Source organism: Eufriesea mexicana, unplaced genomic scaffold (assembly GCF_001483705.2).
Source record: "Eufriesea mexicana isolate 0111107269 unplaced genomic scaffold, ASM148370v2 scaffold3076, whole genome shotgun sequence".
NCBI lineage: Eukaryota > Metazoa > Arthropoda > Insecta > Hymenoptera > Apidae > Eufriesea > Eufriesea mexicana.
Genome location: NW_016911141.1, coordinates 144,094 through 156,695, shown reverse-complemented (window position 1 = coordinate 156,695; position 12,602 = coordinate 144,094). Strand labels below are relative to the sequence as shown.

Genomic DNA, 12,602 nt, shown 5'->3' with positions numbered 1-12,602 from the left:
ATAAAATACATTGTAAATGATATGACTCACGTTTATTAACATAAATTGTAAATTATAAGTAACTGGACAACCCTAATTTAATTTTCATTTAATTATTCGAGCTTATTATTTGAAGTGACTATGTCGTGGCTCCATGCAGACAAATAAGGGTGTTCTCATTGACCTAACCCACTGACTATCGACACGATCATTACTGCTAACAGCGGCTTCATTACTGTTTGTTATTAGCTTCTCAGGTGAATGAGGCTTTTGATTTAAATTCAGCCTCGATTTCATTCAACCCCATAGAAGCTCTAAAGGTCAGGTGACTGCAGGTATCGTGCTAGGGATCCACCTCTTCCCACGCATCGGCCAACAGCAGTCTCATTCAGCAACGCTATTAGGTCTTCATATCGCTGCCTTACATAGGGACTTCATCAGCTGGGTCAACATTTTACTCATCTCGTTCGAGAATATAAAAACCTCAGAGGCTTGAACAGCTTATCTCAATCGAAATAGAACATAACCTAACTCCTATCCTCATTTTACATTCGAACCGACCCGTTGTTGCGATATTTTTTCCGATCTTTTCTTTCAGTCTAATCTCTCGAATATCCCATCGGTAGTTCATCATTAACCCTTTGCACTCGACGATTTTTTGGCTAAAGAAGAACAGGAGTTCGAGGATTTTGTGTTACAAAACTGACGATATTTTTCTTAGCAGTGAATAAGATGTCGTATGATAATTAACGCGTAGAATTATTTCATTTCGATACCTCGCACACCGTTACATTATCTGAAATTTGACGTATTAACGAATATCGAGCTTCGAAATTTTATTAAATGGCGACTGGAGAGCTCCTCTCAAGCTCAAAGGGTTAATAGTTAAATTCATAAAACAGCCTGTATAGTTGCTAATAGTTGCTAATTTCTTCGTTAAATACCATCGAAGCAAAGGTGTATAATTATAGGCGAATTTTCCGTTGCACTGAGTTCAGAAAATTCTGGTTTCTTAACCCTTTCGGTACGGAGGAGCTGGCCACGGTTATACATTCGTGGTACGAGGGAGTTTTCCACAAGAGCGGTGGCACTGGAAGCCAAGAAAACGTGTTTTGCGGCATTCATAGAAATCTGAAGCGTGATTGACGCTAAACTTTTCATTCGGACCGCGACAGTCATCGGTGAGGTTTCGTGGATGCCGTCATTAGGCCTCGATAGTACCAAGAGTACGTTTCGTGGCCTCCGCCATTGGGCGGCAGTAGTACCTAAAGGGTTAATTTAACCACTTGCGCTACCAATAAACTCGCAGACGCGTGTGCCAAAGCGATCATCCGGTGTTTCTGTGACAATTGCCTGACGACGTGTATACCACGTCGTTGACGATTCTGCGACAAAAGCATTACAACGTGCGTGGCACGTCTTCCCACCGCAAATGGTTAATACGTATCCAACTACTGCACGAAATGGACGGATTTTCTAATCACGTGTTAATTAGTACAGAAATCGATCACTTTGAAGCCCCTTTAACGCTGGGTCGACGAAACGACGTTGTTTACAGTTGACCTAGGGTATTAACGAACCAGGGTGAATAGGCTGTGTTTCCTAGCGATGCGGATTTAAATAAGGTAGTCCGATTGAAACGAATAGGAATTCGAGTGGAACAGCAGATTTAGTACAGGTTCGTGAAAATTACATTAGCGTCGGAGTTATCGTGGCTGGGTGTACGTGCAAAAAGGAAGCTAGAGAATGCGTGGAGTGCACTGCTTCCGGTATGTGCTAACTTTCAGAACGAACAAGCCGTGATGTCGAGGACACGAGCCACTTGGATTTCAGCAAGAGGTTTCGCATTTCGTTCTCACTTACCCAAGAGTGCAACGAGATATTTCGACGATGTTTTCCGACTTTCTTTGTTGCATTCTCTTTATAAATGATCCGAGCATCTCGTGGAAGAGTACTGCGTTTCGAGGGATAATCGGTTCTGTGAAACAGCTACCGATTTTCTCCATTTACGTTTGCGTGAATTTATTTGACAAAATAGGACGAATTTTTCTTCTATTTTTTTGAGACAATGCAATTGTGGAATGGTAGAAATTTATAAATATAAGAATTTATTTAATTTCAGTGTATTAATCCCACAAATAATAGTAAAGGGTAGTAATGATGGTTTTATGGGAAACAATTTATGTGAAAATGTGGAATATTATGTTATTTCATGAGTCTTCGTTTTCGAGAAAATTCATTTTAAATTTTTGTTGCTTTGCAGTGCTATATAGAAATTTATGTTTATATATAATACTATTATTCATGACACTCTAGGTGTACAAGTAGAATTAAAATAGGACACCCTGTAGTTAATAAAATGTTAATTTAATTCAAATTAGAAATTGCATAAGAGAAAGAGGGATATATTAATCTTGTAATAATATCGAAACTTAATTTATTAGTATATTTATACATAAACGATAACGATTATGCAGAAGTTATGCGAAAATTATATTTTTAGTACTATATCTACGTGGATCAATTATTTAATACTTAATTGATTTAATGATTTAAATCAGTGGAAAAATCTTGTGCTATGTGGCACAATGGCGCTTAGTTCGCCTTAAGTACTAGTAAGGACAGGTGGCGCTGCAGTAGACACCAACTTCAACTTCAATTGCACATCATTTAATCCAATGAAACTTTTCTGTGTAAAATTAAACTCACAATTGCACAGCAACTCAAACAGTCAAACGATTAAGAAATTGAATAATTCTCATGCATACGTAACATTCGAGAATTTTTAATTCAAGAAACATAACCTCAACGTTGTCAAAAATATGTTCTATAAATACAGAGCAAGAACTGGCATGAAGACAGAAATGAAATGTAATAGCGTGTAATAAAAAAGTGAGGAACAAGGAACAATGGCGTGGGATGAAAGAAAGGAAAAGTGTACATTTCATCCTGACTCTGCTGGACTCATCAGCGAGATAGCCTAGGAACTTAAAACATGCGGAAGTACCCTGAGACAAGGAGGTAGTTTATTAGAAGGAAGGTTATACATATAGCTTGCAAGAAGCTAGTATTCCTTTAATCGAATTGTCCTATGTAGACGTGTGTTTCGTTAAATAACTTCATCCACAGTCGTGCAGTACTTCCATTAATCTTGCCATTTATTTTAATTATCGTACCTGTCTGCCATTGAAAATAAATTGCAGGATATTTAATTTGTACACAGGAGAGGTAAAAATGAAGAAGATGAAAAGGTTCATTTACTGAACAATTGTTATCTCTGTAATTATTTTAATATTACACAGATGAATTTAAAAGAAAATTTTTTACGTCTCGTTATTTGAAATATTGTTATTATTTAGTTGCTCGATATTTTAATACATTTAGCATCAAAATAATGCCGCATAAAATGCGGTGTAATTAAAATTAAAGGGATCATAAGAATCGAAATTTTATTAAATAAGAATTACGTACTATTAAATAAGAATTTCAGATTTTGGTATATTCTGAAAAATCCAAAAATAAGACGGAAACCCTATTTCAAAAAATTCCGTACTATGGACACTACCGTAATAAAGAAAATTAATATCTATAGTACTAAAATTAGAATTTAAGAATTTTGAAGAATCACAGAATAAATACAAGCGAGAGAATAATTCTAAATTTTGTATAGAATTTTATAAAAATAGGAAAAAGGAAGTTCCCTTAATTCCAACAGCATACGTGTACACTGAATAAAAGGACTAGTGTTAATTACTTATACCTGTTAATTAAAATTCTAATTGGATATGTATCCCTGCATGTATATTTCTTCGTGTTGAATATTCTGCGAATGAAGTGAAGTGGAAGATGGAGGATAAACACTGGTACGCTGGCCCACTGGTTCAGTGTTTCCTCGATTTTTCTTTTTCTTTCTTTTTTCTCGTTGCATATTGCTTTTTCCATTAAGGCAGAAAAATTTCCCGTGGTTTTGATTACAACGTGCACCTACATATGTATCTACATATGCATGCACAACGTACGTATACGTACACGAGTATTAGCCGAGAAGGATAAGCTAGGTTATGGATGGAATTATACGTGTTCGATGAAAATAAAAATCCAACCGTTGTCCATATTCTATTGTATTCTGATTAATAAAACAACGTATTGTAGTATCGTGAATTTTCCACTATGTACAGGTAGCTTTGCGAAGGAGCAAAGCCCAGGTCAATTGGGAAAAATCATGGACAATACGTTCGGCCTTTAACACGACCAAATATTGTTTCCACTGTTTCTAAACAATTTTAGTTGTAGACGATTAGTTATTGTAAACCGAGTTATTATTGAGCTGTGAACGTTGTATTAAGGTGAGAATCGATCTAGATTCTTGTAAAGAGATAATTCGTATGTTAAATCGTCAATCGGACTATTTATTTGTAATTTATAATTTATTATTAAATTACCACCATCGTCAATCCTTGCAGTATGGAAATAATAATCGTGGTAGACACTTCAGCTGTGAAACATTTTATTCCGTTTCAAAATTGTAGAATCTTACAGTTTCAGATATTAATTTATCTCTCGCTGATTTTGACTTTATCAAATTCTCGATTTTATCTTCGATAGTATTTATGAATTATAATTTCATTAGAAAATTAATAGATGGAAAAATCTTGCTGATTTTGTTTGTTTCCTTTCGCTAGAATCAGCTGCACATGTTTTCAATAAATGGAGACACAAAAGGTCTGAAACTAGTCATTTTTACTTTTCATGGGTTATGGGTTCCTGCAATTATTATATGAGATCATTTTAGAAATTGTAAAAGTAACAATTAAAAAACTCCATCATAAGTTAGCATAAAACGATTATAAGAGCACTGAACAACATGAGGATATAGGATAAGAATAAGCGCCATCTGCATATAACACCTAACCATAGCCATAACCTCAAAAATACATCAAAAATATCACCATTGTTAGCACGGAATAAAATAAATCACAAATATATTGCATATCTCCAAAATTAACCCATTCTAACCTAAAAGTTGAATAGACCTTCTTCTTGAATTGAAACAATAATCTTCTCACACCACTTAATATACCAAAATATTGTTAAAACGTCAAATAAAAATCACCATAATTATTAAAATAAATGGACAATTAAATTTTCCATTTCGAAAATTTCGTCTTATTCGTACTCTTGATCCATAATGTATTAAACGAAGTAACAGGGCCCATAATTTATCCCCGTTAGATTCTGGGCCCAAAGAGATCCCGTCTTACTGAACACGAAAGTTGCAACGAAAATTGGCATAACGCGTCTACGAAATCCAGCAGATTTCCATTAATGTCGATCGCGATCATTCACGGAACAATACCGTCTACCCCGGATAATTGTAACTCTGCGAAAGGGGGATGAAAACCCGATGGCCCCTTTAAATCCTCGACTTTCCTCGTTAAATATTCCACCGATGTTAAAACATTTCTGGCATAGTCCACGGACACAAAGGAGGGCCCCGTGAAACCTCTCGACCGATGCTTTTCTTCCAAACTATCTGTTGGCCGGGGAACGGGGAGTTAGGTGTTGGTGGAAGTTGGCAAAAAGTACCGGGCGCATTTCAACAAACCGGGTCGTCTATCGACGAGTGGCCGTCGGTTTCGAGCCATTAGCAAGCGCCTCAAGTTTTTTTCCCAAAGCATTCCGAAAGCAAAGTTCAGGTAGAACAAGGGAAGGTTAACGAACGAACTCCTTCCGCGGCCGCCATTTCGAGACGACTTTGGTCTTGAAGCATCATTCGTCTCTCTGATCAGTGTCGCGCGCACAGGGGTTAGGCTCTCTCGTGATTCTCGCGCGATTCGTGATCAATATTTGTACTAGCTCGCGTCTACGTCTATGATTTACCTCTGTGAGATATGAAATCGCTTACCTTTTCATTCGTTTCGTTCTTACTCGCGGTGACTAGATGGTGAGTGCTGACATCTGGTGGCTAGGGAATCGCGCGAGACCGAGTGTCGCTGCTATGCTTTGTTTGTTATAAGTGATGGAGAGTTTAGTTTAGTATACGTGTAATGAAGGTGTCAAGAAGAGAAATAATGACTAAACAGTATTGTAAATAAATGTATTGGACTAAAGACTGCAGAGTCTGTTGGTTTTGTAACTATTCGTGTGCGACTCAACGTAGAGGTTATGTTCGCTAGAATCTGTTTAGAAACGAAATGGAATTCTTCTGTAGAAATGAAATTCGTCTTTTTGATTTTATTTTGGTACTAGGATGAAGGATAATATGTAACATCATCGAATAGGAAATTAAAAATTTATTTTCACGTATGGAAAATTAATGAAAAAATTATTAAATTTTCCACATGTGGTTGAATAATAGGCAGATGAAATATGGAAGGAGAATAATTTTAAAAGGAAATGGAATAAGTTTGAAACCAGTTTTCTGACTTGTTGGATGATTTTTGTATTTCTGAAAATATGAAATTGACGTGTCTGAATAAAAATAAGGAATTTTTGATTAGTATGTTATTTCATGTATTTTCACCTTTGTTTTTTAATGTGTATTTGTGAACGTTGGTGAGAAATAACGTTATATTTGTTTAATGTGTTCTTTTTGTTATAATTTTTGCGATACAGGATATCGCTGGTAAATTAGGTTCAGAAAGTTCGAGTTAATTTTAAAAGTAATTAGGAATTATAATAAAAGACCAATTAAACGCGGTTTTGTTATAAGGTTTCATAATTAATGGAGTATCTATTGTCCAGGGCTCCATTATTTGAGGAAACAGTATCTGGTTGATTCAGGCATATACTACCCTGGGTGCTTATATCTACTTCATGGCTTATTCAGGGCAAATCCTTCAAAAATTCATATACCATCGATATGTTCATTTTATCGTTTCTTTATAATAAAGCTACAGCAATAACTGTCCAAATTTTATTATTACGAGGACTTTACGAATTTATATAGCAATCGTAAAACAAATATTTGAGAAAAATATTTGATATTAGTATTATACAGAACATAAAGGAATAATAATTTGTTATTCCTCATTCACTTATATAGAACATCGTATTTTAATTAATATTTATATTATATTACTTATTTTTTACTTATATTACTTGTATTTGAGAATAATTATTTATGAGAATAGGTGAGTAGTAATTATATAATTTTATTTCAAAAAATTGTTATCATTATACGTTGATTTCGTCATTAGTAAAATAAAAGTATCAACAAATTTTTAAAATATAATAAATCAATATTAAAATGTTACTTAATTAACAGATAGTGGAATGAAAATTAGGTGAAAGTTAGTTATTTGTAATTATTCATTATTTGTTATTTATAGTATTATTATAGATAAACTGAATTGATATTTTTGCTTTATAAAATATACTATATTTTTGCTTTATTAAATGTTAGAATTTGCGCAGTTTTCATGCATATTTTAATTTTAATTTAGATTACGCGGGAAGCTGGAAAATTTCGTCGAAAGTTCAGCTTTGTGAAATAATTTCAAATTTTCACAGAATAACTGTGTTTATGAAAAATCGGATCAAAAATTACGAGGTTGTAACACGAGAAGGCTTCACGAAATTCCGACTTCACTGAGCTGTGTAAAGAAACCCTTAGAGATATTACAACACTCCCGGTATTTCAGTGAAAACATCATTAGCCCGAAATAAAGTTGTTAGGGTCGTGGTAGACTGGGAAATAGAATATAAAGCTGGAAAAGCTATTGCTGTGTACCTTGAGAACTTTATTTTGTATTTTAATATTCAAATCTTCTGACACTTATATCCTGGAAAAGAGATATCCAGTGATATGGTTCAATTAATTTAAATATAAAAATTCTGTACAATTTTCAAATTATAAATAATCAAAATATAAATCATAAAATATAGTTCACTATGAAAATTATAATTGATTATATAGGAAGAAAAGAAACATATTTATTGATATTTATTTATTATAAAAATATATTCAATTCATATATTTATTTACATTCATGTATCATAAAGTACATTTCATATTTTTACTTATTTGGAAGAATTAGCTTTGAAATCGTAAAAAAATTTCAGAAAAATTTCAAAATTGTGTTCTGCATGGTTTCTACCCTAAAAATTTAATATCTTTTAATATCAGTATATTAAACTACTATATTTTTCGTTAAAATATTTTTTTATATAAAATAAAGGAGATAGGTATTTCGCTTATTGGTGCACCCTATATATAGGATATAAAAATTACGTCTACTAAATTTTAATAAGGTCGAAACCGAATTTACTTCATACGTTGTGAACATTAATTAGAGATGCGAAGAGAACCGTTAATAACTCACGTGTAACTTTTTTTTATTGCTGCTAATTACTCAAGTAATTAGAGATGACTAACTGTATAAACAGCACCTTCTTTCTTTGCCTCTAAAATTGAATACGCGATAGGTGAAACTTGATCTAACGAGTGGTAACTAATTACCTAACATACAAGATGACTGACCTTAATCCGAAACCTCGGCACGCGAAATCATTTATTATGTATGAGCTTAATTCCAACCATTTGCAAAATCTATCATAGTAACTTTTGAAAATATAGAATTAATTTAATTACACTTGTAAAATCTGATTAAGTAATAAATCGTGATATACTTATACTTCAGCAAAATAATATTTCAATTATTACCAGCCATATCATTATACAATCATTTCTATACAATTCAAAAAAGTACAAGAGAAAGAATATTAAAAAAAAAATAAGTAATAAATGATACAACAGGAATCTAATTATTCCACCAAATACTTCTGTTGACACCTTCCATTGACGTTGACAGCTTCCAAGCAACTTCCATTCGAGACGCCATTTTACATAATATTTCTACAAAACATTTTCACAAATAATTTACAACCGGAATTCAGCAGATACAGCTCTGATATAGTACTTATACTTCAGCAAAATAATATTTCAATTATTACCAGCCATATCATTATACAATCATTTCTATACAATTCAAAAAAGTACAAGAGAAAGAATATTAAAAAAGAAATAAGAAATAAATGATACAACAGGAATCTAATTATTCCACCAAATACTTCTGTTGACACCTTCCATTGACGTTGACAGCTTCCAAGCAACTTCCATTCGAGACGCCATTTTACATAATATTTCTACAAAACATTTTCACAAATAATTTACAACCGGAATTCAGCAGATACAGGCCTGATATAGTACCCTAATATTTACGCGAACGTTTCATCGATAAATACAAACAGACAAACAGCACACGAGAAAGTACACTTAACCTCAAAGTACGTAGAACGTTCGCGCTGCCTAACCTCAAAAATGATAGAGGCTCCGTCCACACGTAAATACCTGGAAAGCGATAAAGGTAGAAAAAGAAAGGATCTTAAACCGCAGCTGCGAAGTGGTCATCGATCACTCGGAAATCACAGGTTGTACGAGCACATTCCGCCATCGTTATCGTTTTCATCGGGCCCGACATGACGTTCGAATTGATTCGAAGCAGCGAACGGACCGTCGCTCGGTGCGTACCGCGCGTTCTCGCGAGCATGAAAACCCGATGACTGGTATTGATCAAAAGCGAAGTATTTTCTCGCATGTCGCGTGTTCCAGTACAACGCGACACCAATTACGATTCTTTTTACACGAGTATATCGACCGGCGCGCCGCTCGAATATCTTATGACTGGACGTTTCGTGTAACGTGGCGCCAGAGGCAAAAGCCGGCAGCGGCCAGAGCGACACGACGAACGAACTGAGTGACAGGTGAAAAAGCCAACCATTAGAGGGCCCTTGAGCACCGGCACGCGATTCCGCGTCGCAACGCTGGCTATACGAGCGATTAATTATCGATTCGAATTTTAGTCGCGTCCGATTAATCATGCCGCAGCTGCGCGTGCACTTGAATTCGTTTCTATAATTTCGTTTCAATGAATTCCGCCGAATCGAAAGCTAGAGAACGTTGCTCCCGGTCAGTCCGCCGACGAATTTTCACCAACGAATGAATATTTCGCCGATAACGAATAATTTCCAGTTTGATTTTAATTCTACCGATCCATATGCGATCGGTGCCATCGTCGAACGTTCCTAGTCGATTTGGAAACTGGTTTATTTGTTTATTACCCGTGAACCGTGACACTCGCGTCACCTGGACACCACGCAGCTCCCTAGCAAAGAGCCGTAAACACTGTCATGGTCACAGCGGTCCGAATTTGTTTAAACATCCTCTACCACCGGGAAACGCTGAAACCAGTGCACACCCCTAACAGACGTGCACAACCGATAGGAAAACACGCACCCACCACTCACATTCCGCACCAACCGATCACGACGCACCCAAACTTATAGAAACACTGACACGCGAATGCAAACGGATTCGCACGCAAATTTCCGTGACAAGTGAACTAAAGTCAACCGACGACTTCGATTCGCTTCGTTATATTTTGTTAAAATCGGGAAATACCGTAACAGTCGCCAATTCGCGATTATTTTAAAACTCTGACCAGGTCTGGGTCATTAGAGTTCGATTAGACCGCAGCCTCAATACCGTTGCGTCAGCCTAGTGAGTCTTTAGCCTCGCGAAACTCCAGTCAGAGGGAGCTGCTGTGTTCGGGACGCTCCAGCCAGAGGGAGCAGCTGTGTTCGGGACGCAATAATATTTACTACGCAATACTTACTTCTTGGGGCTCGAATATGATTGAGAGATGATACTAGGTGGGGTTAGTGTGGAATATATTTTTTCAAAAAGTGTCCTTTAAGTAAGACACTCTATATATTGTATGCTACATGTAACGTATGCAGAAATTATAAAACCTTATAGAAAGTGCAATTTCTTGAGCAACTATAGACAAATAATAGCAAGTCTTCAAAGGGTAACTAAAAGCTTGGAATTCCTAGGGAATAATTTCCAATAACTTATTATCATTTTTAAATTATTTTATCGTTGGTTCGATTCTGGTATAGCAATGTCCGGTTAAAAACAATGTTAAGGTGTTAATCGCCGATTTTTAATTAGAGTTTATTATTCTCGTGGATATTATCAAACTTTGGATAATTTTGGACTGGTTAATAAAGCAAAGGTTATTGACAGCTGTTTCGCTTTTAATAAATAACGCGTGAAGTTGTTTATATGGTAGATGTAAAGTATATAAATTTATAGTATGTCGTTGGGAGCTATGAATAGTCTGTATGAGAGGGTAAACTCGACTAGGTGTCCGAGTTATATAGTCTTCTGAGAAACATCTCCGATAATGTAATAATAATATAAAGTCGATGGATGAAGCAAATATAAAAGAGGAAGGAGGAACGTGAAACTGGAGAAAGGAAATGTTTTTATTCCTCCTCGAAATAAATGAATACCTTCCCAATTGACGATGGAATTCGCGGACTAATGCGAAAGATGAAATTTCAAAGGAAAAATTATAATTCGGAGGCAGCTGGGAGTATATAAAGGCAAACGAGAAAAATGAGGGAGGAATGTGGCAGAATGAGAGAGGAATGAGGATTTATTTTACAAATTTATAGCATTAAATGGCTCCCTCGAAGCTTATAATACAACGAATCTGCAAAAGATTATTAAAATAATTTCTGTGGATAATTCAAATATTTAAACAATCACGTAATAATAAATATTACAAAAGATGTACTTGTAATAATTTTTAAACGTTATTTATTCAACATATTTTATTTTTCATCATAGTCTCGAAAAGGAATACGTATGTGAATAATTTAAAAATTATTTTCGTTAATTTTCTTGTCGTTATTGTCATTATAATTTTTAAAATGTCTTAATCTTCAGTCTGAACACTTCCATCTTGAAAGATACTTCAATTTATCGATACGAGTATAAATTGCAGGATTAAATTTATTTGGAATACGTAAATATTAATTACTATCGTTTCGACATCAGTAAGAGTAAGCATGTATAGGAGAATTGAATTACTATATTAAAGTGAAGAAATCCCGACATTCCTTGAAAATCGTCAGATTTTCGTCTGTCTCCTCGCAGTTGCTACTTCACATAAGTACCACACAGGTTCTCATAACGTTTGAGTCCCGGGAATTCCGAGAATAAAATCATCCAGAAGATGCTTCTTTGAGTTTATTTCATAAATGTGACAAAGTAGCTTATTTTTCAATATTCCCCTCGAATCAAATCTGCTGGATGCCGGCAAAACTAGGGCGTGCAAATGCCAAGATATTCGAGGAACAGCGCCAACTCCTTCGTATCGTCATTCGCGCCTTTATTTAATAAATTCGACGAAACGATAGATAGGAGTTAGCACGATGGTAGCAGCAAGTGAATGCAGGTTATAACGTGAACTATCGTCGATTTGCGAGAATCAGTTTGTTGATGCCGAGGTTATGAGTTCGTAACTGGACTGGGCTATTAGAACTATCGGAATGACTGAAACTATTAGAACTTCGTGCAGCTGCACCGAGTAATTGTATGCACTGTTCGATGTATCGTACATACGTAGAGGAATATTCGGAGCAAGAGGTTAATTTTAACTTGAAATGCAACGAGTTGTGACAAAAATCACGATTTTTCTCGCCTCCGAGTAGAGACAGTGTGAGAGCAAGTTGCTACATCTGGGAGGCACACCTTATTTTTCTTCTCACTA

The 12,602-nt window shown here is 35.2% G+C and overlaps 1 protein-coding gene across 1 annotated transcript in view; it reads left to right on the top strand.

The window, feature by feature from the left end:
* The first annotated feature begins 11,138 nt into the window (after window positions 1–11,138).
* LOC108550839 (uncharacterized) overlaps window positions 11,139–12,602 on the top strand; it is a 97,036-nt gene continuing 95,572 nt past the window's right edge. Inside the window, exon 1 of the mRNA XM_017904734.1 lies at window positions 11,139–11,174. Coding sequence (XP_017760223.1) covers window positions 11,139–11,174 — 36 coding nt within the window. The remainder of the gene's footprint in view (window positions 11,175–12,602) is intronic.